Source organism: Amphiura filiformis, chromosome 12, assembly GCF_039555335.1.
Source record: "Amphiura filiformis chromosome 12, Afil_fr2py, whole genome shotgun sequence".
NCBI classification, from domain to species: domain Eukaryota; kingdom Metazoa; phylum Echinodermata; class Ophiuroidea; order Amphilepidida; family Amphiuridae; genus Amphiura; species Amphiura filiformis.
The window spans coordinates 52,037,319-52,055,817 of record NC_092639.1 but is presented as its reverse complement, the minus strand read 5'-3'; the positions used below and the strand labels follow the sequence as shown (position 1 = coordinate 52,055,817).

The 18,499-nt window shown below is 36.3% G+C and overlaps 1 protein-coding gene and 4 non-coding genes across 5 annotated transcripts in view; 4 read left to right on the top strand and 1 right to left on the bottom strand.

Annotated features, from left to right (window-relative positions):
* Window positions 1-1,289: 1,289 nt before the first annotated feature.
* The window catches only part of LOC140166377 (uncharacterized), a 47,465-nt gene continuing 30,255 nt past the window's right edge, over window positions 1,290-18,499 (bottom strand). Inside the window, exons 4-7 of the mRNA XM_072189828.1 lie at window positions 13,422-13,506; window positions 8,909-9,067; window positions 6,990-7,092; window positions 1,290-4,285 (exon numbers count right to left, since the gene is read on the bottom strand). Coding sequence (XP_072045929.1) covers window positions 3,157-4,285; window positions 6,990-7,092; window positions 8,909-9,067; window positions 13,422-13,506 — 1,476 coding nt within the window. The 3' untranslated portion in view covers window positions 1,290-3,156. The remainder of the gene's footprint in view (window positions 4,286-6,989; window positions 7,093-8,908; window positions 9,068-13,421; window positions 13,507-18,499) is intronic.
* Trnae-cuc (transfer RNA glutamic acid (anticodon CUC)) lies at window positions 15,428-15,499 on the top strand. Its single transcript has one exon. It is a non-coding gene; the product is annotated as a tRNA-Glu (tRNA).
* Window positions 15,963-16,034, top strand: Trnae-cuc (transfer RNA glutamic acid (anticodon CUC)). The gene has a single exon. It is a non-coding gene; the product is annotated as a tRNA-Glu (tRNA).
* Trnae-cuc (transfer RNA glutamic acid (anticodon CUC)) lies at window positions 16,657-16,728 on the top strand. Its single transcript has one exon. It is a non-coding gene; the product is annotated as a tRNA-Glu (tRNA).
* Trnae-cuc (transfer RNA glutamic acid (anticodon CUC)) lies at window positions 17,281-17,352 on the top strand. The gene has a single exon. It is a non-coding gene; the product is annotated as a tRNA-Glu (tRNA).

The window sequence follows — 18,499 nt, the reverse complement described above, 5'->3', positions numbered from 1 at the left end:
CGTATTGAATCATATATTAGCATATTGATACAAGTGATCGTTGGATTGTAGATGATTATGCTTGGGCGATATACACATGATGCACATGTGAAATGGGGAGTTGCTTGTTTGTTGACAAGAGGAAATATTAAGTTAAGTTGTCATTGGTAAGCGCATAATGCACATAACTTAGTTTGCACCTGGTTGTCACTGGTTGGGGCATTTTATGAACGACGTATACACTGGTTTATGTGATTTTATAATTTCCAGATATTATAAATAAAAACAGGACCGTGACCACTTAAAAATTTAATTAAGAAGAAACAGAACTTTTGCACCTGGTTATCACTGGTTGGGGCTTTTATGAACGACGTATACACTGGTTTATGTGATTTCATACTTTGTAGTTGTTAGTTGTTATAAATAAAAACAGGACCGTGACCACTGAAAAGTTAATTAAGAAGAAAATGGTCATACAGTCCCGACTAATTAGGTGAAAAAATAAGCATCATAAGACATTTACAAGTTCAACAAAACATTGAGAATGAAACAGAACTGTTATCTTCCATCTTTATTCAGATTTGTATTGAACGTAAGAACGCGGTCAATGTAAAGTAAAGCTTGTGAGTAGTGGAGCGTTTTATGAACGACGTATAATCATGCATGATAATTTTTATCATTTAGGCCTATACTTAGCAAGGTCTTTTAAAAAGAAGAAATTTGGTACAAAAATCATGGAAATCGATAGTAGGGTTGTTGAGAAATTGTCGTTCAAAGTTCACACGGCGATGTCGCTGTAGCCCTGCAACAACGATAACCTTCCTCATATGCATCGCATTAATGGGTGAATATTTATAAAGTTTGTTTGTTTGTTTGTTTGTTAATGAATTCATTGATTATCAAACGGCGATGTCGCTGTAGCCCTGCAACAACGGTAACCTTCCTCGTGTGCATCATAATTTACATATTATACGGTAATTAATGACTGAGTATTGTTAAAAGTTTATGTTTTTATTTAATGTTCTTAAGTTAATTAATAATTCCTTTAAATAAGATAATTAATGAATGGAAACCGATCATTATGCAGATTTGATTCCTGGCTGATGGGAAGCAAAGCAATAATTATGAATATTAATTAAATTTAAAATTTACTAATGTTCCTCTTCTTCATTATATAGTGGCATTACTACAAATTACTACAATGTTGTTTTGAATCTCTCTCGTTTGTTTATTTAATTTGCTGAATTAAGTGATTGATTTATTGCATTGCGTTAATCCATACATCATTCAATGTAATCCTATCATCGAGTTTCGCGCCGTCGGTGTAGCAGGGCTAAAACTAGGGTAGCTTCGGCCACGGCCAAATGTGGTAGGGTATAGTAAAGCTTAGCCTATTTGTTGTCTACAGTTTTGAAAACGCTTCAATTGTTCATACCTTTGGCACTAAATGTTCGATATGGGGTTTTCACTAAATTAATTTCAGAAACCTTTAGCACATTTCACTGATCTATAAGTTAATATAGGTAGGTTGCATTCATCAAATTATTACCTTGAATAAAATATACAATTCTGAAAGCAATTTTTGTCATACCAAAGCAACCTTAAATTCAGTTTGATTTTGAATATTTTCCTGCGTATAATAAAGTGTATTCAGCATATTCAGTGATCACTCGAAGAGAACGAAGTTTCTTCTATGCGGATCGAAACGAACTACATTTTGATTATTATTCAATGTATATAATTGTTATTAAGTCAACATTCAACACGAAGTGAAATGACGCTAAAGGGGGTACTACACCCCTGGCCAATTTTGTGCCTATTTTTGTATTTTTCTCAAAAATGATAGCGCATTGGTAACAACTAAGATATGTATATTGTAGGGGCAAAGACTACAACTACTGCACTGAATATTCAGCAACTCAAGGCAAGTAGTTATTGATTTATTGATCAAATACTGGTTTCCCTCATTTTTGACTGTAACTCCACAACTGTTGTCTGTGCTGAAATAAAATTTCCAGTGCAGTAGTTGTATTCATTGCCCCTATATTATGCATATCGTACTTGTCACTAATGTGCTATGATTTTTGAGAAAAATGCAAAAATAGGCACAAAATTGGACAGGGGTGTAGTACCCCTTTAAGCAATAAAGGTGTGTTTAATACGTACGTGTTGCAGCATAATTAGTTAATACAATGATTAAAATAAGTACAAACATTATATATTTCTTCTTAAGTTACGCAACAATCTCCTCAAACGTCTATTTAAGATGTAGAATCAATTTTTATAATATTGAAACAAATTTGATAAACATCTTCATGTGTATGCAACAAATTTGCAACTGACATATGCATTGCAGTAGAAGCATTTTGTTTTTTATTTGTTTATATATTTATTTTTTTAACGTTAAATTTAATTATTTTTTTCCAAGATTTGTAAAATAGCTCAAAATTTTTGCATTTACCTCTATTTTTATAATCCAGGAATAACGCAATTTCACCCAAAATGACAGCCACGACCTTCTTGAGTTCACATGACGACATGATGTATATAAATTGAAGACTGAATTAAATAGACTAGTTTGCTAATTCTGACGTCAGGGCAAATGCGCGGTGTGATTGGTTGCTGAACTGCGCAGTACTAGCTTTTTAATTCGGTACGCGAACTAGTCTTAATTCGGTCTTCAATCAGTATAAGAATACAAAAGTATTGTTACAGTTTTATTGTCAAATTATGCAATTCTTCAAACATTTTATAGTACTGATATCTTATTATATACATAAAATACACCACGTATTTTCAGTTTATTGCATGATATTTATAGGTTTTTGGCACACTTTTGCGTGCATCATTGGTTAATACGCGGATTTAGGGTTTGTCTATACCGGAAATCAATTTGTGCCGAAATTCCTTCCCACAATGCAATATGCGTATTGCATAATAAAGAATATTGATTAACCTCCGAACTGTATCTATTATGCAAAACGCTTATTGCATTGTGGGAAGGAATTTCGGCACAAATTGACTTCCGGTATAGACAAACCCTAAATCCGCGTATTCAACATATTTCCGTATATAAATAATTTATATTATTACAACAACATACATATAAGATAATGCTAAAAATAATGTCCGTGAAGAATCAAACTAAGCTTATGCTTTGTAAATATATCTTAAGCCTTAGTTGTCTTCGACATCTGTGAAATCTTCGCTGAGTGTGTTATAACTACAATTTGCCGAATCTAAACATTCAAGACGTTCACTTAGAGTTAAACTCTTCCGCGAGGAGACTTCTGAAAGACTCCTCAGCTTACTAGCCGTCGAGCTTTCTGAAAAACTCCTAAGCTTACTGACTGTCGAGCTTTCTGAAAAACTCCTAAGCTTACTGGCTGCCGTTGATGTAACCACGTCAGGTATGAGTAAGTTAGGTTCGAGGGTATAATAATTGGGTGACGCAAAAGAGCTATGTCCTGTGCTTTGCTTTCGAAGCTCCTGGCTTTGTTTACGGTACGCCTTTCGACGTGCTTGTGGAGTATCATACGCGTTACACTCCGGGTGCGGGTCCTTTCTGAGTTTTTGAGATATTTTGGATGTTATCGTCGAATATATATCGGATGGGGAGGTAAAACTACTTGTAGGCTTAGCATACTTAGTCTGAGATGTCTGTGGTATTTCCAAGCGTTGGCGATTGCTGAGTGTGTCAAAAGGTGTGTTTTCCCGCGTAGAGAGAGATTTGGAGTCAAGAGAAGACATGCTAGAGTCTATTGCAAATGGGTCTCGTCGCAGAGGAGAATTAACTAGATTAGTTATATGGTACAAACCACCGGGACCACCGGGTCCAATGAAATTACATTCCACCATCTCATATGTACCGGAACTACTTTGTTTTCTTAACGGTACCGAATTGCTTCGCGAGATAGCGCGAGATTTGCCGATAACAGACAATTTTGGTGCACGACGGATAACATTTTTGCCTGTTGTATCATCAAATTCAACAATTTCGTAGTATCCAAAACTTGATTGAGAACCTTTGCTAGGTAGAGTCTTTGATCTAGAGCGATGTAAAAATCCAGAACGGAAAGAACTTCTTCTTTGATCCATAGTTGCAGCGCCATGATTAGCTTCAATATCAAACGTACTGTGACTATTCTTGGATGATTCTCCTTTACCTGACCTGGCGCTTGACCTCAGACTATTACCTTCCGGTGAACCTCTTATTCCACCTAAACTTCCCGGATGTACTGTTAAACAGTCGTACGCTGAATTATGTACTTGTACTCCCTTCGATTCAGGTTGCCGTCTTTCGTTTCTACAGAGATAACAAAAGAAGAACACTATGTATTTAGTAATAGCATAATTAATATCAGAATTTGATTTGGTGCATAACCAGGTTGCTCACACATTATGTTCTACATTGGGACCCATCACACAAACATTCTTATTGTACGTTTTGAGTTAAATTGCTCCAGCGATTTGGATTCAAGAAGTAAAAAATGTGATCCTATTGGCCTAAAGAACAGGACTTCCGGCATGACTAGTAATCCCCGTTCACCAAACTAAAGTGTTTTACCAGGGAAAGTGCCCGCGTAAAGGAAACTTTTTCCATACCTAAAATTTCACTAGGGGTTATGCAAAAAATATTTAACTTTCACTTAGCCTTATACTCAAATCTGTATTTTCATGGGGGTAAAGTGAAGGATGTGGGTGTCACTCTGGTCAGGCACCTGAATTATTTATCAGCTGGACTTTTAATCGAATATTCAAGTACAATGATCACGGAGTCTGTGTTGATTGGCAAGCAACCGTCTGCCTGGCCACAAACCGAAGGGAACTAAAACATTTCCGGAGATTAATACAAAATTGGGAAGGGGTTTTGAATGTTGCGAACTGATAGTGTAATGCTTACACCACCAATAAACCACAGATTCCGTAGTTGTAAGGCATTCGTGTAAAACATGAAAATGTGGAACACCTATTCCTTGAATAGATAGAATACGGTCAACCTTGAAGTCTTGAACCGTGATGATATGGTGTGTTATGGAATCCCATACATCTTTTCCCTGAATTGTACTTAAGTTACTATATATTTCAATTTGGACAGTGCAACCAAATCATAACGTTGTTACACTGATTGCCCAAAAAAGGTCGTTCTGTCAGTAAGATGATTTGTATCTTCCATTATATCGTCATTGAATAGACTAATACACTCATAGAACTTGTTCGTTGGCATTACTCAATAAGTTGATGTAAGTCGTTGCGTCAACTTTCCAAGTAATGCCAACGCGTACAATTTTGAGTAACGCTGACTCGATATCATTATGTTGGTCGCACTCATTTGCACTTACTTTATTGAGTTGTTACAACTCAGAAAATGAAACTAGCCTAGGTTAGCATAATTTTCTAGAGGTGTGCTATAGTATACAACATTTTGCACTGATTACAAAAATAAATATTTGAATACTGCTAATTGTGCAGAAAATTATCCAATTACGTGAATTAAGTAACAAAGTACCAAATTGGAATAACTCAAAACAATAAGTACCAGTAACTTAATATGAACGAGTTACATCAACTTACATGTTGAGTTACAATAACTCAACTAATTGGTTCTTTGAACCTTGTTTATTTTTCTAAGTTCCCTGAACTTGAATTCAGAAGTTGGCATTACTTAAAAAGTTGACGCAACGACTTACATCAACTTTTTAAGTAATGCCAACAAAGTTGATTAGTTGACGGAACTTTTGAGCTTTTTCAGCATTTTTAAGTTCGGATAACTAAAATGAATTTTGTTTTGGCAACTTTTACACTATTTTGAGTTGTCCAAACTTACTCCTTTTGAATTGCGCCAACAAGGCGAACAAGTAATTTCTATGAGTGTACTGACATTTAAATGTTTATACAAATTAAGTATAGTTACTTCATACCTTAGTGATTTTAGACCTTGAACTGTTGGTAACACTTAAGTTGACATTCAAAGCAACACTTGAACCGAAACATGAACCTTTAGCATGTTTAGTATTGAACTTTGTAAATTTGTCACTTCTTTGTACGGTCAGAGTGGAATGTCATTACCATTGATACAGGGTGTCCCTGAAAGAACTGTATCGTCGAAAACTGACATACATATTTTGACAATTGACCGCTCAGTTTTTGAAATTTTCATTTTCAGCCCGTTTTACGGAGTCAAAAATCTGTTATCGACAATAGACGCGTCATGCGCTAAATGATGCACAGTGATTAGCACTCCGAATGCAGATCAAATTGATTGATATTTGAATCCGTAGAAAGAACTGAAAATGAGGGAGTTTCTTAAAATTCTTATATTTCAAGAACGGTATTGTCAATTGTCAAAATTCAAAAAGTATATGATACTTGATAGCTGATTTATTTCTCAACCATACCAAGTATTTAGTTATTTTTAGTTGTGGCGTTAAAATACCCAAACAATTACGTTTCCGACGATAACGTTCTTTCAGGGACACCCTGATTTATGGAACAATCGATCCATGAAACTAGGAATTATCAGTCTTCCTGGTATGGCAGATAACTATAAACCACATACCAACAGTAGAGGGCGATGTTATGAGTAATCCAAAGCCATCGCATGGTAGCTACCCGCATTAGGCAAATCAAGTAAGGTAGAAAACGGGTTTTTAGTTATTTTTTATTCATCCAGTGGCAGCACCACGGTCTTGCCCCTAAGATGCCCCAGTAAAAGCTCAAACTTACAAAAAATGTCCACTTTCTGCGACAGTTTTGGGCACAATTGGATCTTTTTGCCCCCTCTCCCAATCGCCCCCGAAAAAAAGTTCCTGTCAGCGCCACTGTATTAATCGGTATTTCAAGAAATCGACGCCCGCTATGACTAAGACACAGTTTGAGAGATTCCAGATACGAGGTGCACAAACCACTTTTTTCCAACTTGTTTAGATTTCTAAATAGGCCTACAATAGAAGTTTTCAGCAAACGTAAGCATAAGTCATAAAACTCGTTTTCACCCAATTTTACCGTACCTGAACCATCGTTTTCTCCAAATGAACATATGTACAGCTACACTCATCCCAAGGAGTAGAAATGCCAAAAGAAATAACACCACGGCAAGGCCACTGCCCACACCTGAAAATGGAAAGAAAAAAACACGTAACTTTAAACTAAATCATTTTGCAATATTTGAATAAAATAAAATAATGGTGCAGTGTTCACTTTTATATATCACAGTATCACAGTATCGGTGCATAAAAAGTATATATTTTATACTTTTGCATGCACCGATACTGTGATAACCTACGTCGTACTCGTAAAAATACTGCAACTTTTTTTTTTTTTTTTTTTTGCATACTGCCTTGGAAGTTTTTAATTTTTCTGTGCACTGATTGTTGTATACCAAATATTAAACTTAAAACAACCATTCCCATTGAAATAGACTTCAACCAGCAGTCATAACATCATTAATCAGATGCCTGATGAAGTCCGATGTTTTCGGACGCAACGTAGCAAAGTGAGTTGCACATTTTAGTTCCAGTATTAGATTTAATTTACAAAATAAAGACTGTAATATAGTTCTTCAAACATCGTCAATTGGATTTGATTGCAGCATTTGAAACAGACTTTCTCTAAAAAAAACCACCATCGACAAATTATCAGAAAGTTATACTGGAATAGTTGCCATCTTATTGTCCGGACTTGAAGTCTTTTAGGATGGTAAGAGCACGTGACCAGATAGAAATTCAGATATGAATTAGGAAGAAGGGTGGCTTGTATTTAGGAGGAAGTGAGCGGCAAAGATCAAATTGATTTATTAACTACAACATAGGTAAACAATCAAATTTGCCAAACCACTATGTTTGAATTGAAAGTGTGGTTAACGGTGCGATGTATGTGGTTGAGGGGATGGTTGATATGGTTGATGATCATTGATAAATGTTAACATATTTGACGGGTAGCACTAGAGGAAGTTTTGAATGAGAAAACGGACAATTTAATGAGAAACGGCCACTCATTCTTTTGGATGAGAAACTTCGTAGTGTTTGTGTCAATCATTATTGTCTTATTAAAACTGGTGAGAATTGGCAATCCCCGCTGAGCTCAAAACAAACATTATTTTCTCATCCAAAAGAATGAGAAAATTTAAATTCTCACCATTTTGGCCGTTTCTCATCAAAATGTCCGTTTTCTCATTCAAAACTTCCTCTAGTGTAGATTAAGCACCTGAGTTTAGAGTCAGTCGTTTCCCGTTATGATATGTCCCTTTGAACTTTGTGCATTTTGTAAAACCCAGCGTAAAGCTGAGCACATCTGTGTTTCGATACTTAAATAGTCTCCTTTTTCCTATCATAGGCTAGTTCGTTTCCCTAAGCAATACCAGAAATTTAAAATGGAACTCACGAGACACATCACCCCCCCCGACATTAACCCCTAACAATGAAATGAACCCCTTTATAACCTTGCAATCAAGAGAAAGTTCCTTCTTCAGTCGTTGGCATGGCAGTTAGGGAAAGAGTTCTCGTTTAAAGACTCCACGCATTGATTGGCACATAATAACATGATCTGTCCATGATCAGTCAGTACTATATTTATAAACTCGAATTTAAAATTCGTGAGACCACTGCAGGCTGCCATTATGGCTAGGCCCAGGTACGTCCACAACTAGCACAGTGGGTGGCATTCCTGCCCTTAATGACAAGACAGTTTACAAGCAGCTTGTCACTCAAAATATCTTGCTGTCTTTTCATTTGTATGTATGGTGAATGCTGGGTACTTTAGCAGATAGAATGTTGTGTAATGGCAGCGCCCATATACCCATGGTGAATTTATAAATATAGTGTACACAATAAGCTGATGGTTTACTTTCATTTAAAAAAATGCCCTGAGAAAGCAATATTTTTCAATATTAATCAATATTTGGTGATTGGTGATAGTTGGTGTATTTTACCTCCTCCAGAGCTTCTATGTCCGGTGGTTAATTTGGTTGGCGTCACTACCTCTGTAATTGGCCATGTTGGTTCACCTGAAGCCTTTGTAGCCATACTCGCAGGTATGGATGCATCAGGAGCGCCTGTTCCTGGATAGGGTGGGAATGGTGAGTGATTACCTGCCAAGAAATAACAAAATTACTTCAATGTTAATCTTTGAGCATAATACGAAAGATGCATTTACGTAGGAATAAGAAAGTCACCCCAGTGGGCACACCTGACGTTGAAATCAAGTTGAAATTTCACCGTCCTGACATCGAAATCAGGTTGAAATCACGTTGTATTTGCAAATGGACTTCAAGCTGATTTCAGCCTCTTAATTTTTTGCATTGAAAGTTGGTTGAAATCAGGTTGAAATTTCAACGTTGTATCAACGTTGAAATCAGGTTAGGTTGAAACTTCGACGTTGTATCAACGTTGATTCAACGTCGAAATCCTAACCTGTGCCCACTGGTATTAGTTCTGCTCTAGTTCACGAGAAACATGTAAACGATCGGAAAAGTGAGGTATTTTTTCTTATGTTGTTTCTACTTGAATTTCATATTGACCTTCTTTTTTAAACTTAACAATATGAGAGACAATAAAATACGAGGTTTCATACTGTAAGAAAGCGTAGTAAGGGAACGGGGATAGTATGGAGATAAAACTGGACGAGCCTGCTAACCTACTAAGGCTTAATTAACGCGTAGGTTCCCTTTCATGATATGCCTGTGGTAAGTTTTGAGTATTTCATGGACCGATTAGGCGGAGGCGCCGTATTTAGCGTTAGCTTTGATATTTAATTATTTTCTTCATTTTCACCCGGGCAAGTCGGATGGAAAATAAAGAAAATAATTGAATGTCCAAAGCTAACGCTAAATACGGCGCCTCCACCTAAGGCTACTGTTCCGGTGACCTCTAACGTCAAATTCAAATTCAGAATCATTTTAATCAATACGTAAGTTTGTACCACCGAGGCCTGTTTAAAAACATATCATTACATAGATTCGTGTTGATCTTGACCGTCTGTCTACATAGATCAATCAACGAGGAGATTGTTATGTTCTTCAGGAAGTCTGAGATCGGAAGCAACCCTGGGCATGTTCTCATTTCATGTCTTAGGGGTAATCCATCCACATTGCCAATTTATGCTTGAATGCTTTAGGTAATCTTCCATGACCAATTCTCTCATAATAAATAACACATTTCCAAATGTATACTTTGGCAATGGATTCGCTGCACTTTAAGAAAGTTTCGAAGGTACTCAAAAGCGAAATATCTCGTACGTTGTCTTTCGCCAAACAGATTAAAAGTGCACCGTTGTGGTTCTTAATACGCCCTACCTTTGTGATACAGTATCGGATCATTTATATTAATGGGGTACTACACCCCTGGCCAATTTTGTGCCTATTTTTGCATTTTTCTCAAAAAGTAAAGCGCATTGCTGACAAGTAAGATATGTATATTATAGGAGCAAGGACTACAACTACTGCACTGAAAATTCAGGAACTCAAGGCAAGTAGTTATTGATTTATTGATCAAATATTGGTTTTCCCTCATTTTTGATTGTAACTCCACAACTGTTGTCTGTGCTGAAATAAAATTTCCAGTGCAGTAGTTGTAGTCCTTGCCCCTATAATATACATATCTTACTTGTCATCAATGCTCTATAATTTTGAGAAAAATGCAAAAATAGGCACAAAATTAGGCAGGGGTGTAGTACCCACTTAAACTAGCGTGATTCGACAGAATTTGCTTGCTTTGGCGAATGAAATAAATGTATAAATACTCAAAATTCATATTGTTTCTGTTGCCAACTTTAAAAACCTGGCCTACAAAGGCTATCATTATAAATCATATATTTTGTTTTCTCCTGACGATTTGACATACGCATGTTGCTTGTTTTGGGTTAACTTTTAATGTTTGCTTATAACCTTAAAGTGTAACATTGTGGTTTGGATTCCGTCCCATCATAACTGGATTTGTGGCAAAGGACCTCAAACATGTCAAACCAGCCAAACACCGCAAATATATCGTAGTAAAATCAGTCTTATTTAAACATCAGTCTTCCTTTAAAGCGGCAACTTAAATTTGCTCAATTTCGATCAATTTCCATAATCATTTTTTTTTCAAGAAAACGATTACTAAGCATGCTGAACTTGCTGCACAGTTACATACAAAAACGTTTTATAACTGCCACAGATAAATCAATCTTCTTCACGACACATACTAACGTAACAGACGAATAGGAGAACCGGAAACAGTACGACGATCTTCTACATAATTATAACCACCGTGTGGTGCTCCATCCAGGGCCAAAGCAAATTATGAAGGGCTTAGTGCAATCCCACAATGCAACATTTGTTTACCTACAATAGGTTGATTCGTGTGGTACACACACTTGGGTCCATCCAGGCATATGCAAAATGCTATATAAGCCTACGCATTAAATGGTTCAATGAAGAAAACATAAAGCAAGAATATAGAAATCAACAAAAACAACTCCCCAAAATCAATCCTATAACAATTTGCTTTATAAGCCCTGGGGTCGAGAGATAATAAACGGGATGCATAGGCTTGATTTAGAGGAACTTCGCCACCGGCTTCTCTGGGTATGATGAATTTCGAATTGCATTGTGGTATTGCACTAAGCCCTTCATTGCTTTGACACAGGAACACCACACGGTGGTTATAATTTGTAGAAGATCGCCGTACTGTTTCCGATTCTTATGTTCGTCTGTTATGTCAGTATGTGTCGTGAAGATGAATGATATATCTGTATCAGTTATCAAGCTTTTTGTATGTAACTGTGTAGCAAGTTCAGCATGTATAGTCGTCATTAAGCTTATTGTTTTAAACACCGTCGCACAATGCTCTAGCGACTGGAGTATAAACGATTCTTTGGTCATTCTGTTTACGTGAGGGCTAAGCAACCATTTCAATCAATTTGGCACCGGAATCATCTGTCAAGACCTCTGTCGTTAACTACTTGGTAACCATGGCAACACAAAGATCACATCTTGCAAAACTTGATGTCTTGCCATGCAAACTATTGTAATATACAAATAACTATTAAAAAGAAATGGATCAACTCACTATAGCAAAAAAAAAAAAAAAACAAAAACGATTTCACCGGGCAAATGCCAAATCAATCACTGAAATCAGATAAATATTTGCTGAGGAGGACGCCCTCATTCTTTTCTAAACTCACTGAGAAGTTTATACGATTGTAATGTGCTTTAATGAACTAACATACCCTGTGAAAAACAAGGCCAATTAGAGACGAATCCAACGAGCCAAGTCATGGTCAGGATTTGGTCGGCCATCTTTGGTTTCCCGCTGGCACCAACCTGGGGTTTTGAGCACCCGATTGTGCAAATAAAAGCCGCCTAACACCTAGAGAAGATGCAAAGACGAGGAGGGTTAATAGAATAATAATATACAATAGAGGTAATCCTGTCGCATCTATTCATACATAGTCCTTTTGTTCATCCATTTGTACATCTATGAATAGATACGACGGGATTACCTGCGGAATTATCTCTATTGTATTATTCTATTAACCCTCCTCGACCTTCTCTAGGTGTAAGGCGGCTTTTATTTGCACAACTGTTGGAACTGTATTGTGTTGTAAACTTCTTTTGTCTACCTGTGTTTTCACGGAAGGTGTAGAACGGGTGATGGAATGCAGTTTAAAATTTCCACCAAGGCCGAATCATTTCACATTTTGGATGCATTGTAGTCGACGGGGACCCAACTAAAGGCTGCTAGTCAGGTGTAGGAATGCGTGTATTTGGATTCCTCTATAGGTGTTGAAGTTGTGACAAAATCTAAGAAATCACAGGATCCTGCATGAGATTTAATTTATTCGATTGAAATATCAGTCCAACATGGATATGGCTGATGTCTAGGTGCGTAAATCTATAGGATGTTCGTAACACATTGCGATCGACCCCATTAGCGATCAACCTCAAGACTGACTGTGAAACATACATTCACGATCTAACCGCTGGAATTATAACGATTTTCTTTCATCATGTAAATATTATCTCATAGTTCAGCTCAAAATTGAAAGAGCACATGTGACAGTGAAATAATGTTTTCTGAAAAAAAAGTGGTTTTTTTTAGTTACAGAAATGCTTCATATTAACCCTATTAACGCCCCAATGGTTTTTTGCTATCGGAAGGGAAAAGAGGAAAGGAAAAACGAGAGAAGATGAACAAAGAAGTCACTTGTTACCCCGATGATTCCACCCTTAGACTCCTCGCGTGTCAACCACATCAGGATCACCGACCGGTAGCCACAAGGATTTCGTTGGATTGGCTAGTGATTCTGTATGTACATATGGGTGATTGCGTCATGGTATCACGTGGTATGTATGCATGCGCAGTGGTTATTTGGCAGTATCAGGGTTAATGTCAAGCAAATTTATTATTCAATCTGCGAGTCAATCTTCATGTTTGTTTGACAGATATTCTGATATTTAGATTTACCTGTATCTAATGGCGTAGAAAAGACCTTGACGTCATCCATGGATATACTGCTTCCAACTGTTTGATGAATTCCTTCGAAGTATATCTGGAAGTTACAAACAAACAAACAAACAAATAAACAACATACAAACACATACTGTCAATGATTTAATATCTTCAGGTAGCCTATTATAATGCCAATGCTTTCAGCTGATTTGGGAAGATTATATTGAACAGTACCGTATCCTATACATCAACTGATGAAGTGAGGAATCTGGGAGAAAAAGAAGCATAAACGTATATACATGTCAAAATACGGAAGACAGGTAGCCCGGGACAGGTTGCCGTTGCGGCTATAGTGTTCTCGGTGCTTGCAGCATTGTTTCACTCAGGGGTCTTTTTAAATCTGACATCTTGAAGTCTCCTATGACTAACCATACAAAGCGAATGCCAGAATGTCACAAACACTCCAACAGGAGTCTCATAGAGTACATGGCTAAAGGCCTTTCCTGAGGAAGAGAGGTATTTGGTTACGATATTATTGAAACCATGTGATCTTTTAGACCTTTGCATACTGTATAGCCAGGCCTGTAACCAGGATTTGTTTTTTATTTTTTTGGGGGGGGGGGGGGCTGATATTTTGAAAAAGTGGACCTTTTTTCAATATTTAAACCTTTTTTGACCAAAAAGGCATACAAAAACCCCTCTATTTTGGGGACTTTTGGGGTCCAAAAGGCGGCCTACTGCTTGGCATGCGAAGGGTCTCGGGTTCGAATCCCATCTAGAGCCGGCAACTTTATTTCTCCTTTCTCCTGACGGCGAGGATAGTCCGTCTAGAAGGACTAAAACGGACTGATCATATATCATGACTTCTTTCAAAATACAAGTTTCATACCATGCATGCAAAGCATTATAAACAATTTAAATTGCAATATAAACATAACCTGTATTCAGAAATCAGTTCAAATAATCATAATTATACGCATGACCTAGATAACTATGATCATGATGATATTCGCCATCACTAGGGACAAAATGCTTGGATGCTTTCATGAATTTGAAATAAAACAAATCATTTAATGTTGATTGCTTCTTCTTCATACATAAACTTGTTTTCTCCAATACAATTACGGAAACAGAGGAACTACGCACATGTCATGTGCAATTACATATATTGTTTATATTGCAAAAAAGTTTTTCCCAATGATGATTAAGGATTATACCAAAAAGGAGACCAATTAGCTTCGTGGTATAACTAGGTCGCTTGATAAGTAACAGGCACGCTTTCCTTGTATAGAGAGCGGACATTAAGGCTATGGGGTGACAGGGGCAATATTTATCCAGTTTCAGCCATTTAAGTTAGTAAAAAACTGCAATGCACTTCATAATAATACATGTATTGACTCTAATTGAAATTGGTCAAGTTATGTTGCATAGGTCTTGCGGTTCTTGAGTTATTAAAGGCTAAGTAATAATATCAAAAGTCATCGTGGGCATCGGGCGAAAATGACACCCCTTATATCAAGCTTTGGGAACTCATGTATCGAATTCACACCATTTCTCTTGTGTGTCAGCTTTATTTGTCTCAATATGTGTATGCAAACACCATTAGGTCATGCTCCCCTCCGACTTGCCTTAAGCGAACTTTGTTTTTCCTGGATAGGTTCCAAATGACATGATTCAACCTGAACTTATCGTACTTTTGTGTTCCAAATTATTATGAATAACAAAATAATTTCATTTCATAGAAATGTTTACTAATGCCAATCATACTTTAATAATTATTATGTTATTTGACTTCATCATATTAACAAGTATTCAAGTAGGCCTATGACAAACTTGTGATGAAATGCATCGATGCCCTGCATACTTTTACGGATTGACTTCAAGCAAATGATTCGAACTAGCGTCCCCAGCCATGTAGTTTCATTCAACAAAATCTTTGGGTCAAGCAATTATTGATGCAAGTTTTCAGTATATTTTTCTGTGGAATAAACTCCCGGAATAAACTATAATGTGTATGTGTCTCCCATATGGTCTAGTGGTTAGGATTCGGCGCTCTCACCGCCGCGGCCCGGGTTCGATTCCCGGTGTGGGAAATGCAATTTGTTTTTGTCAAATGCAGCTTCCTTTATTCAAGAGGTTGAACTATTTATTTGCTATTTCCCTGTTCCTCCTTTTTTTTGTGAGTTATTGAATGATTAAATTAGCATATTATTTTGGTGAGGATAACTGATTTAATCTCATTTGTAATGTCGTAATATTGAAACGCTTTTCTTCGAGCAACAACAGGTTTACTGTATCTAATGGCTGTTCGTTTACAAAGAATTGTACAATTTTAGCATTATTTCCTTTGTCAAATTCATAAGATTAAATATCACATGATTACAGTTTTTGGTTTCATATTTGGTACAACTCGCCATTCCAGACAAAATTCAGCACTTATTGTTTTGGATTTAATAACGTGAATTACTTCCGAAAACTAATTGTATAGACATTCCTGGCATTGAACATGAGACTATCAGAGTAGTAAGATAGTCCTTTCATTCCATGATTGTGTACTCCCATATGGTCTAGTGGTTAGGATTCGGCGCTCTCACCGCCGCGGCCCGGGTTCGATTCCCGGTGTGGGAAAGGCAATTTATTTTTGTCAAATGCAGCTTCCTTTATTCAAGAGGTTGAACTATTCATTTGCTATTTTCCTGTTCCTCCTTTTTGTGAGTTATTGAATGATTAAATTGTCATATTATTTTGGTAAGGATAACTGATTTAATCTCATCTGTAATGTCGTAATATTGAAACGCTTTTCTTCGAGTAACAACAGGTTTACTGTATGTAATGGCTGTTCATTTACAAAGAATGGTACAGTTCTAGCATTATTTCCTTTGATTAAATTAGCATATTAATTTGTTGAGGATAACTTATATGCTATAAGCTCATCTGCAATGTTGTAATATTGAAACGCATTTCTTCGAGCAACAACAGGTTTACTGTGCTGTTCATTTACTAAGAATTATACAGTTTTAGCATTATTTTCTTTGTCAAACTTGTTTGTTTTCATTAGATATTAAATATCACATGATTACAGTTATTGGTTTCATATTTGGTACAACTCGCCATTCCAGACAAATTCAGCACTAATTGTTTTCCATTTAATAAAGTGAATTACTTTAATTCCGAAAACTAGCATATCGACATTCCTGGAATTGATCATGAGACCAACAGAGTAGTGAGTTCTTTTGGTATGATCATGAGCTCCCATATGGTCTAGTGGTTAGGATTCGGCGCTCTCACCGCCGCGGCCCGGGTTCGATTCCCGGTGTGGGAAAGGCAATTTATTTTTGTCAAATGCTGCTTCTTTTATTTTAATATTCAAGTTGCAATTTGAGAGAAAATGGTTCGAACACGTGTAATTTTGCATGGTTTGTGACAATTGCAGTTACAAAATTCAAAGACTTGAGCATAGACTGAGATAAGAGCTTGCTCGTAATTTTAATATTTTATGTTAATTTTGATAATTGGTTACATAAGTGTTTGGGCTTAATTGTCACAGCATATGAAAAAAGCATTAAAACACACGTTTTTGGGCCTTATTTCAAATATCTTGACTTATTTGCCAATGAGTTCTAGCTGTAGGATTTAGCTGTGTTTCATTTGGCAAAACAGAATAACAATACTTTTTTTAATCCAAAAAAATTACTGCTGTATTTTCTGGAATTAGGAGTAATTTTTAAATTAAGTTTAAATTCATTACTGTAAAAAAGTAACAAATAGGCCTATGACAAATGAAAATCACTTGCGAAACTAGTATATCGACATTCCTTCTGGAATTGAATATGAGATCATAGTAAGATAGTTCTATGATTCCATGTTCGTGAAGTCCCATATGGTCTAGTGGTTAGGATTCGGCGCTCTCACCGCCGCGGCCCGGGTTCGATTCCCGGTGTGGGAAAGGCAATTTGTTTTGTCTAATGCGGCTTCTTTTATTTAAGGGCTCGGATAGTGACGTTTGCATAGTATGTTTAAGGGACCTGAGAGCACGCCAGACACACCAAATATCCTTTTGTCATTTAACAGTCTACGAAGTAAATTTGATAAATCTGATGATATGCATTTAAATTGTATATAGCTGGGAGGAAAAGCCATTCGTCATAAATATTTCGATTTTTCATATTGAGGATACATCCCCCAAACACCTAAAAAAGCTCTGTCTCTGACTCTGACATGAAATGTGAAATTATGACAAATAATCATCACTGTTTTTGTTTTGTTTTTTGTTTCAGAAATGTGAAGTGCGTTTAATTTTGATTACCATTCAGGCGAGCGGCATGACATGCAGGGCTATTAAGGTTTATGTGTTTGATATATGGTTTCTTGTATGCTCTCTTATCAATTTCGCAGCATTTGTATATTTTGCACTGCTTTTAAATTTTCTTTAAGCGCATTGCATGTACTTGTGGTATTATACGGTGCGCCTTAAAAACGTGTTTATTATTTATATTATTATTATTATTATTATTATTATTATTATTATTATTATTATTATTATTATTATTATTATTATTCTGTCTTTAAGTAATATTAACGCAATATTTTGTATTTACTTTATAATTTCAATTGGTAAAGATTATAACCCGGTGTTTCACGTAGGCCTATAGGTCTAATGTCTCCTTGACATTTGCGTTGACTCTCCCACCTTCTTCGTGATCATAACAAACTAAATGAATAAGTGCCAAAACTGTAATCATTTTAGGTTCAAGTTACGTCTGGCCAGGCGAATGGCCAATCTTTCAATATCCCATCAACTTTAACAACTTTGTTGTGGACAAAATCAAACATTAATCTTGGTCAATATTGCGTCACCAGTAACCATGGTAATATTATTTTTGGGCAGAAATCAGAATACAGAATAGCGTTGAAATCGTAAGTTTGCACAGTTTCACGCTGTTCTGGATATTATAATTCAACAACAGGATACATTTTCTAAATGATTGGTACCCGTCGGTTTCCAGTAATTATGGACAAGATTGTCACATTGTATTATTAATTATAAAACTATCCATTCTGTTTGTTCATTTCAAAATGATACATGCATGCAG